The sequence below is a fragment of the Meriones unguiculatus genome, chromosome 16 (genome assembly GCF_030254825.1).
Source record: "Meriones unguiculatus strain TT.TT164.6M chromosome 16, Bangor_MerUng_6.1, whole genome shotgun sequence".
Lineage (NCBI taxonomy): Eukaryota > Metazoa > Chordata > Mammalia > Rodentia > Muridae > Meriones > Meriones unguiculatus.
The window spans coordinates 59623311-59644418 of record NC_083363.1 but is presented as its reverse complement, the minus strand read 5'-3'; the positions used below and the strand labels follow the sequence as shown (position 1 = coordinate 59644418).

General features: G+C 40.5%; 1 protein-coding gene across 2 annotated transcripts in view; it reads left to right on the top strand.

Moving 5' to 3' along the window:
• Tsga10 (testis specific 10) overlaps positions 1 to 21108 on the top strand; it is a 95093-nt gene that overhangs the window by 1505 nt on the left and 72480 nt on the right. For both annotated transcript variants that reach the window (XM_060369885.1, XM_060369884.1), the window contains exons 2-3: positions 10574 to 10702; positions 18173 to 18388. Coding sequence is in view for 1 of the 2 variants with exons in the window: in XM_060369884.1 (XP_060225867.1) it covers positions 10574 to 10702; positions 18173 to 18388 (345 nt within the window). In the remaining variant the exon portion in view is untranslated. The remainder of the gene's footprint in view (positions 1 to 10573; positions 10703 to 18172; positions 18389 to 21108) is intronic.

Below are 21108 nucleotides of genomic sequence, written 5' to 3'. Positions count from 1 at the left end.
ACTGACACTTAAACTTATTTCTAGTTAGTTTGCTGGTCAGTGTTCCATTGCAATAATACACCGCAGTTTACCCCTGGCGGACAGTAGGGTTTTAAAATTGTTTTTAGCAATATGCTTTGACAGGGTTATGGATATTAAAATATACACATCTCATTTTTTTTTAAAGATTTACTTACTATGTATACAGTATCCTGCTTGCATGTACACCTGCACACCAGAAGAGGGCACCAGATCTCATTATAGATGGTTGTGAGTCACCATGTGGTTGGTGGGAATGAACTCAGGACCTTTGGAAGAGCAGCCAGTGCTCTTAACCTCTGAGCCATCTCTCTAGCCTGCATCTCATGTTTTAAGGGGAGGCAATGTGAAAGGAAGTTCTTTTGTTTTGGTTACACTGTTAGTTTCAGTCTTGTATTACTAAATACCTTTGATCCAGAAAAGCCTTCAGGAAACAATTGAGCCATTTCTTACGTTTCTGAGAGGTCTGGATAGACACTGCCTGTCCATTGTTTCATGCTGTATTAAGGAGATAACTTGTTATTTAAAGACTGGATTATAGAAACAAGATGAGCTTAAAGTTTGAATTGGAGTGACTAGAAAAACTTTCTTTTGTTATTTTTTACCTTAACAGTTTGAATATGGCTTTAATACTTGGTTTGAAGTAAATACTTCATATTCAAAACGTACTCACTTTTTTTTATAAATATGACATTCATAACATTTTTTTTGTATGGTTATCCAGATCTCCTGGTAGGGAATTCTATCCTACTTTGAAGAGTCTGTAAATCTAAGCTTTTGGAGAGAATTGTAAGAAGAGAAAAGAAAGACTTAACCCTGTTTCAGCTTTGCAGAACTGAGTTTCAGAATTGAGTGGAAAATATTCCAGTTTTTTGTTTTGTTTTGTTTTGTTTTCCTCTAAGACAGGCTTTCTCTGTGTAGCTTTGGCTGCTCTGGACTCGCACTATAGACCAGGCTGGCCTTGAACTCACAGAGGTCCGCCTTCCTCTGCCTCCAAAGTGCTAAGATTAAAGAACTGTGCCACTGCCACCACCACCACCTGGCAATATTCCAGTGTTTTTAATTATTGTATGACTATCATAAATAGGCCCTTGCCAGATATATATTACGTGACTTCGTTTGCTTAAGAGCAGGGATACCTGGTGTGTATGTGTGTGCCGTGTATGTGTTATATACCTGTATACACGTGTGTGGAGGCCACAAACTGACATCGTTTTTTGTGGTGGTTGTTGTTTTTAACTCAGTCTCACTCTACCTTGTTTTTGAGGTTGCATCTCTCACTAAGCCTGGAGTTTGTCAGTTCAGCTAGTCTGGCTGACCAGCAAGCCCTAGTGATCCTTTAGTCCCTGCCTCAGTACTAGGATTACAGGCACCACTGCTACCGTTGTGCCGAGTCCTTTTTTACAAGGCTTTTGTGATCTGAACTCTGACTCTTATAGTTGTACGGGTACTTTCCTGACTCTGATGATATATTTTTAACTGGTTTTTAAAAGTTAGTGTACAAAACAGTCTGTTTCATGATTACATTTCATACACACTGTTGTATCTTGGTTTTAGATACCTTCCTTTCTCCCCCCACCTTTTGCTGATTTTTTTTTTAAACATATAATCTTAACTTCTATTTCACTGAAAATTAAAGTCCTATTAGATAGGACCTTTCTCAAGATTTTTATCTCTTAAAATTTCCCTTACCTTTGCTTTTCTCATTCTTGTGTCAGAGTACAGTACACATTTTTTATGGATTTTCTCATTTTATTCACCTTTTCCCCCCTCTACTAATAAACAGTAATTTATCTCCTAGTTGTTTCTCTGCTGTAGCACTTTGTCATCTGCAAAGACTGTTGGGAATCCCCCCTTTTTTTTCAAATTCATTTTGTGTGTGTGTGTGTGTGTGTGTGTGTGTGTCCGTCCGTGCATGCGCATGTGCCTGCCTGCCTGCTTGCCAGGGTGTGTCACAGTGCACACCAGGAGGTCAGAGGACAATATATGTGTGTGTGTGTGTGTGTGTGTGTATGCACACTTGCTCTCCAGGGTATGCCACAGTGCACATACAGAGATCAAAGAATAGCTTGTGATAATTGGTTCTGCTCTTTTACTGCCTGGGTCCTGGGGCTCAGACTCAGGCACAGTGTCTTTATCATTTAGGCCACCTCACTGGTGCTGGCCTGAGGAAATATTGAAGTGGTTTTGTATATACAGGTTTGATGTGACTCAGAAATGCTTACAATCAGAAGTGTTGCCATTTCAGAGTTTGGGGACTCTGGGACATTACATGTACATGCTACATCCCAGGGATTGGGGCTGAATGTAAACAAACAATCCATTAATGTGTTCTGTGAGCCATATGTGTATGATCAGAAGGTAATTTTCTGTAACACTTTTGGAGCCCTGGGGTTTGACTTTAGCCACTCGTGTGAGATCAGGTCAGGTATAGAAGTTTCCATTTGTAGCATCATGTACTTGCTCAGAACATTTTCGAATTGGGAGGATTTCAGATTAAATGTTCAGATTAAGGATGTACAGACTTTATTTGCATTTTTTTGAGAGACCCAGTTTTTGTTTAGTTCTGAAAGGGGTCTCTTAAAAAGAACTATGCATGCCTTTTTCCTCTAGGCAGTGAACCTTCCTTAACTTTAGTCTTCCTCTAACTTTTATTCTGCATCTTTGGCTCTTGCAGGTGATTCAAAGCTTACATTTTATATTTTTAATCCTTACTCATTTATTAGTCCTCTTTAGATTTTCTTTCATCCCACTACAGAAACTGCTTTGTTTAATCAAAATTCATTATTTTGAAAATGTCTTGACTCTAAATATTTCATTGAGTAAATATAGATGTTTCATAGAACAACTTTGTGGTGGACATTTTCCAAACATAGCAATGAGACAACAGCCTAGACATCTTGAAACTTATATTCCAATAGAAGGAAATAGACAGTAAACAGGTGGACAGATAATATAATTTCAAGTAGTGACAAGTGCAGTATCCTAAGTAGAGAGTCACCAAGACAGAACCTACTTTAAGTAGAAAATGAGGGAGAAAAGACGTTTTCTGTTTGAACCAAAGAGCTGATGTTAAGAAGATGTCAGTCAGATAAAAGGCTGAGGAGAGAATGTTCCCGGTAGGAGAAATGGGCAGAGAGTGTGAGTCAAATCAGAGTGGAGCATGTAGTTGTAACAAAACATCGTAAACAACAAATATTAAATTCTAACAGCTCTGGATGCTGGGAATTCTAAGATCATGGCAATAGAAGATTTAATTGTGTGTGTGGAGGGAGGTTCCTGGTTCTTAGATACCCTACTGTTGTTTCCTCATGATACAAAGCGAGAGAAGTCTAAGGCCTCTTCTATAAAGGTAATTAATTATGACCTAGTTTGTTTATTTTTTGGGGCTAGGAATTGAACCCAGGGCTTTAGAAATGCTAGGAATGTGTCCTGCTATCAGCTGACCCTGGTACCTCTTAATATCATTCCGGGGATTAGGGGTTCATTGTACAAACTCAAGGGATATACAATTTTTCAGGTCAGAGCAACACATTATAGGAACAGAAAGATAAACACTAAAGCTGATTGATAAATGAAGAAGGAATTACCAGATCTTTAAAGAGAAGACACCAACATATATGGGACCTTGAGAAGCTTAGATTTTATCCTAATTACAGTAGGAAGCCATTGAAGTGCTGTTGAGCAGCCTCTCAACAGTGTAAAGTGATTAATTTGCTTATAGGGTGAAGGTTAAGTTTTATGAAGCAAGGGAAGGAGAAGGAAAACCCATAGGAAACATACAGTAATCTGGGGGGTGGGGGGAAGGCACCTGAGTATAGGCACACCTGTAGAGTGTAGGAATGGGTGATGTTTTATTTTGGGTTTCTGTTACTATGAAGACCTACCGTGATCTTGGCAACTCTTATATAGGAAAACATTTAATTGGGGCTGGCTCAAAGTTCAGAGGTTTAGCTCATTATCAGTATGGTGGCACACAGGCAGACATGGTGCTAGAGAGGTAGTTGAGGTTCTAATCTAGAGCTCCAGGCAGCAGGAAGAGAGTGAGACACTGGGCCTGGCTTGAGTTTCTGAAACCTCAAGGCACCCCCAGTGACACACTTCTTCCAACAAGACCACACCTACTCCAACAAGGCCATACCTCCTAGTAGTGCCATTCTCTGTGGGCCTTCGGGGACCATTTTCATTCAAACCATCACATTCCACTCTCTGGCCTGCACAGGCTTGTAGCCATATCATAATGCAAAATGCATTTAGTTCCGCTTCAAGAGTCCCCGTAATCCACTGTTTAAGAGTTCAGTCTCTTCTGACTCTCTTAACTGTAGTCCCTTGAAAAATGAAAAAGCAGATCACATACTTCCAAAAATATAATGGCACAGGATATACATTACAATTTCAGAAGGGAGGAGAGGGAGCATATCGAGGAAATACTGGACCAAAGTAAAACCAAAGCCAATTTTGGGCAAACTCCAAACTCTGCACCTCCATGTCTGATGTCAGACACTCTTCAGATCTCCAGCTCCTTTGAGCTTTGTTGACTGCAATGCACTTTTTTCTCTGGGCTGGTTCCACTGCCTCTGGGCAGGTAGCTCACAAATCTGGCATCTCTAAGATCTTAGGGTCTCCAAGACAATTTAGGCTTTTTCTGGGCCTCCATGCAGGGACACCCCTGCTACATGCCTGGCCTTTTTTTTAATTGCAGAGGAAGAGTCTGTAGCTCCTTTCTTGACCAACCCTCCCAAGTTCTGCTGCTTGCTGGGGTTGGATCATAGCCTGTCATTTAAATACATTTTCACTAGCTTTCTGTTTTTGATGGTTCCTTCACTGTCTAAACTTGGTTGTCCTGAAACTCACTCTGTAGTCTAGGCTGGCCTTTTAACTCTGAAATCTATTTGCCTCTGCCCCGCCAAGTGCTGGGATTAAACGTGTGTGCCACTGCCCCCAACCCTAAGCTTTAATTCTTATTTGATTTTCTTTAATTCCTTTTCATAGGTTGGAAACTTAGCTGGATGGGACCTTGCTCCTTAACCCCATTTAATATCTTTAATCTATGTATCTCCTTTGAACACAAGATTTAACTCCATTCCATTTCCTGGTGCCCCTTTAATTCTTGAACCATACATTTTGTATTTTTCCTGTCTCAGCTTGCTACGTTTGATTAAAATGGTTTTCCTAATAATGAACTACAGTACAGAGTCAATGTTAGGCTGTTTTGAGATTTCCTTTGCCAATGAAATTAATCTAAATCTCTTCACCTTAGCCTCAAGCAGACAAAAGCAAATAGCAGTCACATTCTTTGACAAAATCTCACAAGAACAATCTCTAGAACACATACTAATATTCTTCTCTCCTGAAACCTTTTGAGCCAGGCCCCCACAGTTCAAATTACTTTCAGCACCATTGTCTTCCAAGTTCCTACTAGGATGGCTCATTAAGCCCCACTTAAATATCCAATCACTTTTCTAGTCCAAAGTCCCAGAGTGTTTCGTATTCCTTCAAATAAAAACACGGTCCAGTCTTTGGTACCAACTTTTGTCTTAATTTCTATTACTGTGAAGAGACACTATGACCACAACTCTTATATAGGAAACATTTAATTGGGGCTTACAGTTCAGAGATTTAGTCCATTATTGTAAAAGGCAAGAAGCATGGTGGCACTCGGGCTGACTATTGTGCTGGAGAGATGGCAGAGAGTTCTATGTCTATATTGGCAGGGAGCCTGTCAGGGCTGCTGGGAGCCTGGGTAGTCCCCTGAATGCAGCTGTCATCTGACATCCCCCTGCTGGGCGTGGCACAGGGTCTGCTGGGTTCCACCCCAGGCCTGAGTGCACCATGGCAGAGATCTAAGCTAGAGTGCTTTAGAGCAAGGCCTGTGGGCTAGGCCAGGGCAAGGAAAGAGTTTTACAGGGAGTGTTGCAGTTAGATCTTTTAGAATGAGATTGTCGGTATCAAAGGCAGTAGAAATTAGGGCATTCCAGAAGCCTGTGATGATACCTAAGTGTTACAACCCTTTGACTAAGTTGCTGTGTTAATAGCAGGGGTGCGGGTGAAAGCCAGTGCCTGGTGGTCTTGCAGCTGAAACACAGGCCTGGCAGGCTGGGAGGCAGGTCAGGTGAGATGCAGGCCTGGTGGGTTGCAGGTCAGTGGCTGCCGAAGCGAAGCAGTTCTGCCCCCAGTGAATGGCAGAAGCTGACTGTGGCTGGCATGTGGCTGAACAACTGACAGTCAAGCCTAGTCCAGAAACTCATGGCAGCTGGGCAGGCTCCAGCCAGCTTAGCTGGCGGCCAAGTCCTGGGAGTTCAGAATCTCCAGGGAGGAAAGGAGCTCTCCTTCCCCAGAATAATTGACAAATCTCAGGTGGTCATGGAAGGCTGATGGTATCATGCAGTGCACAGCACGCAGCACCCAGTACATTTCATGTGGAATCAGGGACTTAACAAACCTTGGGCAGTGAGGGAGGGATTTTGAGGATGAATGTGTTTGATTTGCCAGTGTCGTGGGTGCCAGGGATACTTAATCTACATGTACCAAAACAATCCTATCATGAGAGGGAAAAGGCAGTACTTATCCCTATGGGTTGGGGAAGAGCTCCAGGTAAAGTCAAAGGTCATTGATGGAAAATCAAGACACCAGGAATCTTATTTAGCATAGGGTGGGTATCTCCAGGAATACCCAGGTACTTGCTTATCAGGAAAGGGTCTGGCCTGTGATCTTTCTGTAAGGGCTATCCTTACAAGATCTTGAGTGTCCAGAGCAGGTGGAGAGAAAAGGGAGTCCACCATCATAGACTGAGTGTGGAAACTATCCAGAAATGTCAGACTTCAGCCTTGTCCATCAGAGTTCCACACAGGAATCCTGAGATGGCAACACTGGGCCTGGCTTGAGCTTCTGAAACCTCAAATTCACCTCCAGTGGCACACTTCCGACAAGGACACACCTACTGTAATAGGCTGTGGCACTTGTGCCTCCTCATAGTGGCACTCCCTGTGGACCTAGGGGGCATTTTTGTTCCAGCCACCACAGATGGATTTAGGATCTACATTGTAGAAGTGGAACCAATCTAACTTAATGGCATAGTAGATGAGAGTCAGGAAAAGATAAAAGTCAAAGATAACGCCCCCTTTTTATTTTACCTTGGGCATGTATACACTTGATTGCTCAACATGGAGAAGAACTGGAAAGAATGGGAGGCAAGGCTTAGAGTAAGGAGTAGTGAGAGATTTTAGAGGTTTGTTTCAAGACATCTTAAAGTTGCTATGGCAGTGAATGTCCAATAAAAGTGACACAGTGTTAAATTGTTAGGTTTTGGGGAGTGGAATGTAGTAGATTCTAAGCCTTTTGGGGAAAGTAGAAGTTGGAATTCCTATTTGCCTACACTCTCATACTATAGTGTATCACTATAGTACCCTGTAATGTTAGGGTACTAATACTGCTGTGATATACTTTATTTATGTGTTCTAGATGTCGTAGATTAATTGAAAGTTGAACTTACATGTTTTTTTTTCTGTGTTGTCCTCATACATGATCATTGCTTTTTAGTATGATTATATAAAAATTTGTGAATAGATATGACTATTATAGTCTGATACCATCAACTGAAGCTGATTGTGTATTCATGTATATGTGTAATATGTGTGTGTGTGTGTGTGTGTGTGTGTATATGAAGATATATTTGAGAAATGTTCTGGTGTAAAGGTTGGTAGAACTTTATGGCTGATTAGATCACTTGAATCAGTGGGAGGAATTAATAGTAATAATGTTTAGTGCTTACTCTGTGCCAGGCACTTTTTTAAGTCTTTATACATGTCATTTATATTAATTTAACCCTTATACTTCTATGAGGTCTAGGTACTATAATTATTATTATCCCTAGTTAATAGAGGAAGAAGCACTCTTCAGAGACGTAGTATGCTCATGGCCAGGCCTTTAAGAAGTAATGGAACTAAGATTATGGACAGAGGAAGTCTCACATTAAAATACTGTTACCACTGTGTCAGCTTACTTCCCAGTTGAGAATGAACATTTTATTTGTCTTCTCTGAGGTCTGTTCAAACACCAAATGCCATTTTGGTTGATAATAATATGTGAGATCACTGACATGTGGAGAGCAGTCATGTGGTATGGGATGTGGATATTGGCAGGCCCGCACTGAAGTTTCAGGTGAATGTTTCTCTTTGCTACCCACAGTCTTGCCTTGAAAGCTAGGGAGGGGTTGGTAGCAACTTTGGCATGAATTGTCAGGTAGGTTTTTCTCATTTAATTCCTCAACTAGCCTCATATCTAATTTTGTAGAATCCACACTTGAGTATTCATTTTACCAAAGTGAATAAAGAGAAATTTAATTTTGTTAGTGTAGCAGTATTCTGAGACACCTTCCTGTCAGATAAAGAGCTCTAGAGGCTGCAGAGATGGCTCAGTGACTGAGATGATAAAGACTTGAGTTTAGATCCTAAGAACCCAGTGTGTTCTAGTTAGATTTCTGTTGCTGTGATAAAATACCTTGACCAAAAGGAACTTGGAGAAGAAAGGATTTATTTCTGTTTAAAGTTTGTTTTAGTTACCTTTCTGTGGCTGTGATAAAATACCATGACCAAGACAACTTATAGAAAACAGTGTTTATTTGGAGTTTACAGATCCAGGGGGTTAGACTTGAAGACCACCATGGTAGGGAACATGACTGCAGACAAGCGAGCCTAGAACTGGAGCATCTGAGAGCTCCTATCTTGACCCATAAACAAGAAACAGAAAGCACGTGGCAGAGGCTTTTAAAACATTAAGCTCACCCCTAGTTTCACGCCCCCTCTAACAAGGTCACACTTCCTAATCCTTCTCAAGTATCCACCTACTGGGAACCAAGTATTCCAGTGCCTTAGACTTATGGGGGACATCTCATTCAAAACACCCCACACTGTCACAGTCATGAAGAGAAGCCAGGGTAGAAACCTGAGGCAAAAACTGAAGCAGAGACCATGGAGGTGTGTTGCTTACTGGCTCGATCCCCATGGCATGCTCAGGCTGCTTTCTTATACCGCCTGCAAAGAGTGGTTCCACCCAAAAGAGCTGGGTCCCTCCCACATCCAGAAAGTCCTACAGACTTGCCTACAAGCCAGTCTGATGGAAGCATTTTGTATTTGAAGTCTCATCACATGTGACCTTTGGCTTGTGTCAAGTTGACAAGAACCAACTAGCATGTCATGTAAATTTAGATGGTAGCATGTGTCTGTAATTGCAGATTCTGTGCAAGGATGGGTGGGAGAGATAGGTGAAACCCTGGAAGCTATGGGCCAGCTAGCCTGGCATATGCAGCAACAGACAATAGACCCTGTGTAAAGCAAGGTGGAAAGGCTTAGGCTGACACTTGAGATTGTCCTCTACACATGTGGACACACACAAACACACACATATACAGACTCTAGGCAGGCTGTTGGAGATATAACTTTCAGACATTGATTGTTTTTAAGGTTTAAGTAAATCTAAACAACATGAATACCTGAACTGTTATATATCTATATCTATATCTATCTATCTACCTATCTATCTATCCATCTATCCATCTATCCATCTATCTATCTATCTATCTATCTGTCTGTCTGTCTGTCTGTCTGTCTGTCTATCTATCTATCTATCTGTCTATCTATCTGTCTATCTATGTCTCATTGATGACATCATCACAGCATAAAAAACAGAAAAGATCTTGAGAATTTAGGGTTCAAACTGATCCTTAAAATGTTAGTGAAGAAGAGTATTTCTAGGTGTATGTATTAAGAAACTCCCTGATCCTCTCACTCTTACAATCTTTTTGCCCTCTCTTCTGCAATATTCCCTGAGCCTTATGTGAGGGAGTGTTTTGTAGATGTGTCCGTTGGGACTGGGCTCCACAGTTCTGCATATTGATTGGTTGTGGTCTTCTGTAGTGGTCTCCTTCTGTTGTAAAGGGAAGTTTCCCTGATGAGGGGTGAGGATTACATTTATCTTTTGGTTAAAAGCACAAACTTTTATAGATTATTGTTAGAGATTATGCTGGTTTAGAAAATTTGTAGTAGATTAATATTATTAGTAGATTCTCCTCCAATAACCATGATTTCACCAGCACTGATTAGAAATCTAGGTTTCCAGTGCCAGGCATGGAATCTTTCTTTTTGAACTATCTCTTTGTTCTGTCTTAAAAGATTTGTTTATTATTTGTGTGTGCGCATGTGCATTTTTGTATGTTCATGTGCACACATATGCATACATGGGAGCCCACAGAGGCTAAAAGGAAGCATCAGATCCATTGGAGCTGGAGGCATGTGTGAGCTGCCCCCTCAATTTCAATGCTGGGATCTGAACTCCAGTCCTCTGACTAAGCACTCTGAGACATCTCATCTCAGGCTTCATACTATAAAATCTGAAGAAAATATCGCTCAGTAAACTCCGCTTTCCTGATGGGAAAGTTAAAGAAATAGAAAATATGAATGTAATGGAATGCTACTAATTTCTAAAACTTAACTGATGTGAAGTCACAGCTCTGTTTTAAATGAAATGCCTCTCCATTATATTTCATTCTTTGTACTAGTTTACCACCAAAGAACATCAATTTGGTCTTGGGGCTCCAGTTTCTGAAGCTGGAAGAAAACAGAATACTCTCCAACTAGAACAAGAACTGAGAACCCAAGATAGAGACATCTCTACACTGAAATTACAGGTTGGGTTGGTCTTAGTTTATATATTAATAAATACTTCTCTTAATTAATTTGGCATGTGAATGTATTTTAAAAGAAGAAAACGGGAAGTAAATAAGTACTAATTCAGTGGTTGTTTAAACCTAATGATTCTTTTTCTTTTCTTTCTTTCTGTTTTTTTGTTTTGTTTTGTTTTTTTGTTTTTTTTTTTTGTGTGTGTGTGTGTTTTGTTTTTTGGTTTTTTTTTTTGAGACAGAGGTTCTCTGTATAGCCTTGGCTGTCCTGGAACTCACAGAGTACTGGGACTAAAGGCGTGCAGCACCATTGCCAGCATAAATCTAATGATTCTACAATCATTCACATTTTATAGCCACTTTGATATAATAGATTCAGAGTTCATGGGTTAAAACTATGTGTCATATGGTATCTTTTTTTCTTCAGGATCTCGGTACATAGCCCAGGTTGGCCTTCAACTCACAGCAGTCCTTTTGGGTTGGCCTCATAGATTGTTGGGTTGCAGTTAATGAGGCTGTGCTGGGCACATCAGCTGTTTTTAACGCAGACTCTCACTTAGCTATTCCCAACCAGGTGAAGTAGTGGTCATTTCTGTTGACATACATTGCTGTAAAATTCCAAGTGGCTAAAGAGTTAAGATATTTAATTAGGAAATGACGAATAGGATTTCTTTGAACTTCCAGGTTAGCAGACAGTTGAACATAGTGCCCTGTACTACAGGTTGGGACCATCTGTTCTCCTGGTGCCTGACACATGATACAATAAAGGCTCTCAAGACAGACCACCTAGGAGCTGGGGTTGTAGCCCAGTTGGTAGAGCACTTGCCTCACACCCACAGAGCCCAGTTTATGTGATCCCCAGCACCACATAAACTGGCCATATTAGAATGTGTCTGTAATCCTAAAACCAGGAGGTAGAGGCAGGAGGATTAGAAGTTCAAGGTCATCCTCAGGCCAGCCAGAGCTACAGGAGACTCTGTGCGGGAAGGGGGGGGCAGGAAAGCAGGGGCTTCCTGTTCCTCCTACTAAGTACTGCTTCACGCTGCACCCACTGTATATGACACAGCCCAGCCCTTTCTCCCTTTCATTAAACATAGAATATAATCTGAACAGTTTCCCCTCTGTTCCTTCACACCTCCTCTCATCCAGATTCACTTCCTTTCTGTCTGTCATTAGAAAAGAATAGGCTTCTAAGAGATAACAGCAACACATAAAAAAATAAATAAAACAGAATCCATCATATTGAAAGTTGGATAAACAAGCCATCAAAAGAATAAAAGAGCCCCAAGAACAGGCACAAAAATAAAAAAACCCACTCATTCACACATTCAGAGGTTCCATAAAAGTACTAACTGAAAGCTCTCTAATATGTGCTGGGGACCTGGTGCAGGTGTAGGCTCTGTGAGTTCATATGAGCTTTGCTCTGTTATTTTATTGTTTTTGTTTTTGAGGGACTTCTTTTCCTGGTGTCCTCCATCCCCCTTTCCTCCCTTACTCCTTCTGCCTCATCTTCCATGGAGTTCCCTGAGATCTGAAGGGAGGGATTTGATGATGAGTGACATCTTGTTTAGAGCTGTGTATTCCAAGGTGTGTGTGTGTGTGTGTTTGTGTGTATGTGTGTAATGTCTGGCTGTGGGTCTCTGTGTTTGTAGCAATTTGCTGTAGGAGAAAGCATCTCTGATGATAGCTAAATACAGCTCTGATCTCTGAGTGTATCAGAATGTCATCAGACACCATTTTATTGTTACTTTCCCACTGCACTAGGTTTCCGTACCACCCTCAAGCATCCTTCAATTTTCTCCTCATTACTTCCCTCAATTTCATCTCTCCTCTTCCCCTCATCCTTCCATTTTCATGCCCCCTCCGCTCCATTCAACTCATAAAATCTATTCTAGTTCCTTCTTCCAGGGAGATGCATGTGTCTCCCTTGTCCTCTCCTCTGTGTCTATACTCTATGGGTCTATGGATTGTAGCTTGGTTACTCAGTATATCCCAGAACTGGTAGGCTAGCAACTTGAATTGACCTTTGGCACTTGAAGTGACAGTAGGCACCTGCAAAAAAAAAAAAAATCTAGAAAGTCACAAGGCAGATGACTTTAAGATAGTAACTACCTGCTCTAAAATAAGCACATTAAAAGAAAACTAGACTTTCCCTGCCAGCATAGGCCAGCGTGTAGACTTTAATCCTTGTTAAGCTGTGACAAGGAGCCTCAGTTGTGCCTTGTCTTGACCTCTTTTCCTTACCTCTCTCCCCAACAAGAACTGGTATCAGAGAAAGTTGAGTAGGGAACCAAGACTTTCCTCTCCATCAAATAGTAGGGAGGTATGTGGTCGTCTGGTCAGCAGAGACCACAGGTGTGCCAAGACATCTGCTTCTGCCCTGTAGGAAGAGACCCTTCTTGCTAGGGAGTGTCAGGAGAGTTAGAGAGTTAGGACTTCACCTATAGCAAGGCCTCCCTTGTGATCTGAATCTGAATTGTTCCCCACAGGCTCTTGTTTTGATTGGTCAGTCTCCAGCTTGTGGCGCTATTTTAGAGGTGGAGCCTTTAGGAGGTGGGGCCTGGCTGGTGGAAGTAGCTCATTAGGGACTGGCCTTTGAAAATTGTAACTGTCCCTGGTTCCTCCAGTCTACACTCTGATTTCTGGTCCACCAAGATGTGAACCAGCCCATTCGGCCTGTGTCAGGATCATTTAAGTAAGGCTGAATTAAAAGGTAATGAACGAATTTATTTGGTGGAGGAAATTTCAAGTGTTGTTGTTTGTGTGGTGGGAATCAAGCTAGGGCCTTGAGCATGTTAGGCAAGCACACTAGTCACTGAGCTGTAGCCTCGGCTCTTGGAAGAGCATGTTTCTAGACTGCACAGTATTCAGGCTCCAGCATGACTATTATTTACTGCCTTCCGACAGCTTGAGAAAGAAGAACAGGAAGAGCAGGAAAATATGGGGAAAAAAATGTCATTTGGGAGCATGCAGTGTGTTTAAAACTGTAGCAAAAGTGTGAACAAAGTGGCTATAATTGTTAAAGAGATTAGCAGGATTGAGGAGAAGCCATTTACTTTGTTTGCACTGGTGCAATAGGAGCAGTACCTTGACAGGGAGACCCAACTCATGAAAGGCTTCAGGGTGTAAAACTGAAAACCTGCTTGAGAGATTTTTCTTTTAGAGAGTGCCTCAGGGGTGTCCTTTTAAGTAAGGTAACCCAGGGAAGGATCTTCAGTGCGCAGGACCCAAAGCTACTCGAACTCTTGTCCATGGGGTCCAGAGCTGGTAACACAACATAGAATCATCAACATGATACTGATTTTGGAGGCATGCAGAATGCAAGAATTCTAGTTATCTTGGAGGCTTACACCAGTATTTTTGACAAAAGTCTTCTGAGAAGCCAAGCAGTGTACAGCTGGCTCAGATCTCCTGCAGGGAGTCAGTCCTCCAGTGGGCGGGGCATGAAGCCTTGAGGGTGAAGTCCAAGTTGTGGTAGAGGACTCAGGATGTTGGAGACACGAAGAGCGTGAGATAGCTGCTGCAACGCGGAGTAGACTTTGCCAGAGTCCGCGCACTGCAGGCAGCCCGGCACGGGCGCAGAGCTACCGAAGCCTGTTGGAGCGCAGTGTGGTACACATACACACACTCCAGGCCCGGAGAAAGTACGTCTGTCATGAATTGAGTAAAAGCAGGGTTTAATAGCCAGGGTAGGCAGGCTATTCCTGTATTCACTGGGGGTCCATTTGTTTTATTTTCCCACTTAGCAATAAGTTGAGCATCATGTACAGAATATGTGATAATAATTCATGATTCATAAAGGAGTTCTTTGTGTTGCTTAGAAGTCAGTGGAAAGGACAGGTAAAGAAATGATTTTAATGCATCTTATAAAATACTAAGAAAAGGCTGAGAGGTTAACCCAGTGAAGTGTTTATACAAAGACCCGAGTTCAAACCACAGAACCTGTATGAAAAAGCCAGGCATGGTAAGGTTTGCTTGTAATTCCAGCTCTGGGAAGGTGGGCCCAGGCATATAACTGGGGTTCTCTCGCCATTAGAAGCCAAAGTGGATAGTGCTTACGGTATGACATTTGAGGTTGCCCCCCCCCACATACACACATGCATGCACATACAACCAAACACACATACACACAAATTCACAGCATAAAGTGTGGGTTGCTGAGGGTATTGCTCAGTAGGTGGAGGACTTGCTATGCAAGTGTGAGAAATGAAATTCAGATTCCCAGCACTCATGTAAGTAACTGCTGGCTAGGCTGGCAACCCTGCAGTTACCCTAGTGCTCAGGAAGTATGGTCAGGATCTGAGGAGCCAGTTGGCTAGCTAGATGAGGCAAACCTGGGAGCACTGAGTTAAACTGAGGGAGTCTGCCTCAGTATACATAAGGTGGAGAACAATTAAAGCAAACACTGTATCAACCCATGTCTTTCACATGCGTACCCATGTGCCCACTTACCCTTTTACCCCTGTCTGCTCATACGTGGGACTACATACACATTCACACACATGCACATGTACATATGCCCACCAGAAAACCCACACAACACAACCGTGAAGACAGATGGATTGGAATCTTTTACACTCGCATCGTTTGATTTATTAAGAAATGGCACACTATTGATCAAAGTAGCCGAGATAAGAAGGGGGACAATAAAGACATTAGTGTAATGGCTTGAATGGGAAATGCCCTCCATGGGCTGAAAGTTCTTGGGTACCAGGTCCCTGGCTGGGTACTGTTGTGAAACTTTTGGGAGGTGGGTTGAGTTTCAAAAGTGTGTGACTGTGAGCATGCCTTTAAGGTTAAACCTGCCTGAGTGCTCTGCTTCTTGGGATGGCCTTGATGTGCAGAACTCTGCCCTGTCCTTGGTAGACTCAGAAACTAGAGTCCCAAATAATTTCCACCCATAAGTTTCTTCTCTCAGGTAATTTGTCACAGTGACCAGTTTGATTTGTGAAGACCTGCTATGAAAGTGGTGAACAGAGAGTTCAGCACATGCTTCTGTTCAAGTGGGCTGTACATTTGGTTTAAAGGGAGCAGAAAGAAAGTATTAAATGCTCTTTGGCTAGTAGGCCAAGAATGAGCCAGCTCCTCAGAGAAGTGTGCTTTCCTACTGTGGAGGCCTAGAGAGATTTCCTGAGGCTTCTCCTGAAGAGGATTTTGTGACATATATAATATTATGCTGTAATACTTAAAATGTTCTAAAACCAGTGCAGAAACACTCTCCTACTGTGTCTGCAGCTTAGGTGCACACGCTGGTGACAGTGAAAACCAGGCTGGACAGATGAGAGGGGCTGGGGCCACAAATGGCAACTTGGCGTCACATTCTCAGTGACTTGGTGGCTTCCAATATATATTTTCAAAGAATTTCTTTTGAAATTAGAATAACTCTTTTGAAATTAGAATAGCTACATACACTATTTTATAGCAACTTAATGTACATTCAAATTTCATATGTGCATTCTTAGAGGTTCAAAGGACTTTCTTTAATTAGTATATGGCGGTAGGCCCAAAGAGAAAGGAATGGAAGATACTTCTGAAGTTTAGGCCAGTCATGATAAAAGATTGAACTAGGGAAATATTTTGTACATTTATAGATATTCTTCCTTTTTTTAAAAAAAAAGTTCATTATTTTTGTTTTCTGGTGTTGATAATGCATATTTTAAATCTGACCTGTTAGTATGTTTTACAAAGTATCATAGCAAAGGTTTTGATTACCGTAATGACTTCTTATGTTTCTTAATATGATTTATTTAGAATAATAAATGGCATTGTAACATATTTAGTTAAGATAATTCATTGTTGAATATGGTGATGCATACCTTAAATTCCAGCACTCAGGAGATAGAGGCAGATGGAGCTCTTAAGTTTGAGGGCACCATGGTCTACCTAATGAGTTCCCGGTTAGCAAAGGCTGTGTAGTGAGGCCGTGTCTCAAAAGAAAAATATCTATAGCTATAGCTATATGACCTATGGGGTAGTCTTCATAGAGGGACACACACAACTTATGTTTTAAAAGTCAACTGTCAGTTTTGAAATAAATTATTCTGTTATTACTTAAAATACTCAAGGTTAAGGCATGACTGACTAAAAACTAAGACTATGTATTTAGCAATTTTGGCTGCTGTTTAAAGGCTTAGACTGGATTTTTTTGGGGGGTGGGTAAGGGTTGCTTGTATTTCTTATTTAAATTGACTAATCTTCTGAAGAAGTCCATCATAGTATCTTGAATATACTATGTGTTCTATAGATAATTGTTAAATATGCTTAATTCACTTAACACATTGTATCTCTTCAAGTAAACAAATTCTCTGAGGCTAGGCACCAAGTCTATCCTTCGAATATTTGGAATTTAATGTACTTTCTGATGTTACTGTTGTTCAGTGACTTTCCTATGTGTGTGTGCATGTGCCTTTTAAAGGCATAGATACATGCTTTTTACACCCATTGATAGTTTGATACCGAGTTTGAAGAAAGTTATTGTCCTTATTAATCAGCAGATACTTGGTTGATGAGACATTTGGTTTAGGCAATTAAGTAATTGTATCTAAAAAGACTTTTCTAAAGAGTTAACATTTTTAAACAGCAGGTAGAAATTTGATTCTTGAGAAGCAAAGGTAATTAATTATTCAAATTAACTTTAATTTCCTTACTGCAGATAAATATTTGGCCTTTTTTTTCTTCTTGAAACAAGATCTCATTCTGTAGCCCGGGTTAGCCTTGAACTTATGATCCTCCTGCCTTAGCCTTCTGAGTGCCAAAATTATGGGCATAAGCTATTATGCTTGGTTATTTGGACTTTGTTTTTTAATAGTCTGATTACAAAGCAATAGTAAGGGGTAAGTGTGGAATCCAGGAGGAGTTGGGGAGGTTAGTGTGATTGAAATATATCGTATGCTTGTTTAAAATGCTCAAAAAATAACTTACAAGTATTTTTAAAAGCTATTTAAAGTACTAATTTTGTTTTGCTTTGTTTTGTTTTTCGAGGCAGGGCTTCTCTGTATAGCCCTGGCTGTCCTGAAACTCACTCTGTAGAGCAGGCTGGCCTCAAAATCAGAGATCGGCCTGCCTCTGCTTCCAGAGTGTGCCGCCATGCCAGGCTCAAAATACTGTTTTTAAAAATAGTATTTCTATTAAAAAAAAACCCTGAAATTTGACTTGATACAGTTAATTTTTTTATTATTATTATTATTAATTTGGTGGCTGGGAATGTGGCTTAGTAGTAAGCTGCTTGCCTGGCATGCATGGTGGCCTAGATGTGATTCTTACCAGACTGATTAGTTGTTTAATTAATATTTTCATTTAGTGTTTTTTCCAAATGGGTAACACATAGTGCAACATGAAGAAGACACAAAAGATTGTACCATCAGGTATTCTTGCCAGCAAAGCAAACGTGCCTTTCTGATTCTAATACCTAGTTGTCTTTTCTCAGAGGGAAGATAAGGGACCCTTTTAATGTGATTATTTTCTTTCTGATTATACCAGATTGAAGATCTCAAACAGACAAATCATGACTTGGAAGAATATGTTAGGAGACTGTTGGATAGCAAGGAGGTGGTGAGCAGTCAAGTAGAGGACCTAACCAGCCATAATGAGCACCTTTGTAAAGAGTTGATTAAGGTTGACCAACTAGCGGAACAGTTAGAGAGAGAGAAAAGGTTTGTTGTGGATACTGCCGACAAGGAACTTGAAGAAGCAAAGGTACTTCATTTACTACTGTAATATTTTAAGCATGTGATTGTAAAATTAGGTTGGAAAAGTGGAATTTTCACACCATTTGGAGGCTTTTTAGTTTGGCATATGTTAAGTTTATCATAAGGATTAAATTACATTTCTCTCACATTTTATTGTTTCACAATTTTTTGCTCATATTTCCCCCTTAGTTTTATGAGGCTTTTGTAAAATTTCAAAGCAACAATAAGTCTGTACACACAATATTGCTCTTCTTCCCCATTTTTCTCTGTGTGTTTCTACAGACAGATAAATTCCTCACCCTTTTTTTTAAAAAAAAAAAAAAAGAGTCTTGCTCCCTAGCCCAGGTCTACCTTGAACTCTGGGTCTTCTTGCCTCAGCTTTGTGAGTATAGGGGTTGCTGTGCGATGCCTGCCTCTATCTGTACTTTATACACAGTGGTTTAACATCTACTTTTAACAAGAATGAGAAAGTTGTTATGTTGTTAAGTTTCTTCATCCTGGTTGACTTAAGGGAGCATCATAACCATGTTGAGAGCTGTAAACGTATCTTCTGTGGTTTTCCTTTACATTTTCAGCATAAGGGTGTGTGCTGTACGTTTATAATTATTGATGACACACATCTTGTCTGGGTTTTGGGATAGAACTTGAAGTAGTTTCTAATTTGATTGTTGGAAAGGAATGCTTGTGTTCTTACAACATCCTCACATATTCTGATATGTACAAGTAGAATCAGGGGCTAGTGATAGGATTAACTTTATTTACTGAGAAGAATTTACTTTGGGTTGGTCATATTTTTAAATATTTATAAAATAATCTCTTCCATTTAACTGTTTTGAGTATTCACTATTGTGGTTTTTTTTTATTGTTATGCAACATGTTACTTCTGAAGTGAGTGATTTTCAACAACAAACTCTTACTTATATTTCAGGGTAGTTCTGGTTCATTGTCTCAGGAAATTGTAATAAAGGTGACGGTCAGATTGTAGTCATGTCCTAACTAGTACTAAAAGCATCTTCTAAGATGGCTTCCTGCAGATGGTAACTGGCTCTCAGCACAGCTCTTCTGCAGAGTGTCAGGCTGGCCACGTTCTAGATGGCCCATGAGCGATGACAAACTGGACTCCGCAGTGCACACTGTGAGCCAATCGAAGATACATTACAGCATTTCCACCATCTCTGCTTTTTAAAAAGACTCACTAAGCCTGGCATGGTGGCACATGCGTATAATCTCAGCATTGGAGAGGGCAAGGCAATAAGGTTGTAAGTTCATGGCAAGGCAGGGCTGCATAGAAAGACTGTCTTGAAAACACCCACGCTCAAGGGGAGGCTTGCATCTTTTAAAGCAGCAGCATTAGAATTTGAGCACACAGTAAAGTGCAGCTCTTCCTATGTCTTCACATCTTAAGTGACCACTCATACTCTAATACAGCACTTTCCCAGGCAGTTGAATATGATTTTCTGTAATGTGAAGAGCAGAATTACAATTCACTATTGTTAGTTTCTTATACTATATATGTTAGTATGTATGTGTGTGTGTGTGTGTATCTGTCTGTCTGTCTATCTATCTATCTATCTATCTATCTATCTATCTATCTATCTATCTCAGCTTTTCAGTAATAATGTTAAGGAAAAGTAACCTAAACCATACATCACTGAAAACTCACTAGCTATTATGATCAGTGGTATTTGCAATTAAACTGAACACAACTAAATTATGACTTTAATTAAAAAAGATTTTCTAGTGAAAAAATTTAATAAAAAATGAAAAGATTTTCTGAGATGGCATCAACATGTTTAAAATTTAATACATTGTATATGAGATATTGGAGTTATTAACATAAGAGCTCCTTTTTGTTGGCATATTTTTTAAGTCTATTTTATTGGATACTTATACCTTCCAACTCTTATTCCACCGTAATCCCTTCTAAACCCCTCGAAAGGGGGTATTGAGATCTTTTTAGACTACTTCCTGCTACTTAGGAGCTTTGAGTTCCTTGAGGCAAGTCCAATCTTCATTTCATCAGGATATCTCCAACTTCATGTCTCTTTTTCTCTGGACCACTTGACAAACCACCACCAGCAGCAGCAGCAGGAACCAAGAGGAGGAACAGCCACGCCTCCTCTCTTGGGACTCTGGTCTTTTTATACCTTCTCTAGAGTCTTCAGAATTAAACTATCTTCAGCTGGCAGAACAACACCCCCTGCCAGAGCATTCACGAGGCAAATAGTCCACTTCTGTGGACATCTGAAGCAACCCAGACCCCATACCTGAGATTAAAACAAACGTTTACGTAACATAACTGGGGTTTTAAAGACACCAAAATTCTCACTACACCTTTTTTATTTTAGAGTTATTTATTTTATGAATATGAGTGTTTTGCCTGCACATACATATGTACCACATGGGTACCACCTAGTACCTGCTAAGGTCAGAAGAGGGTATCAGATCTCCTGGAATTGGAATTACGGATGGTTGTAAACCACTATGTAGGTGCTGAGAATTGAATCCAGATCCTCTGCAAGAACAACAAATGCTCTTAGCCTCTGACTCATCTCTCTAGCCCCAGCAGGTGCACTTTAAAATATTTTAAATGTACTTTAAAATATCATATATGTATAAACTGTATTTCTATAATTTTCCCCCCTTTCTCCTACCCCTTCCATATGTCTCTCCATCCCAGTTACTTTCAAACTCATGTCTTCTTTGCCTTAGTTGTTATTATTATTA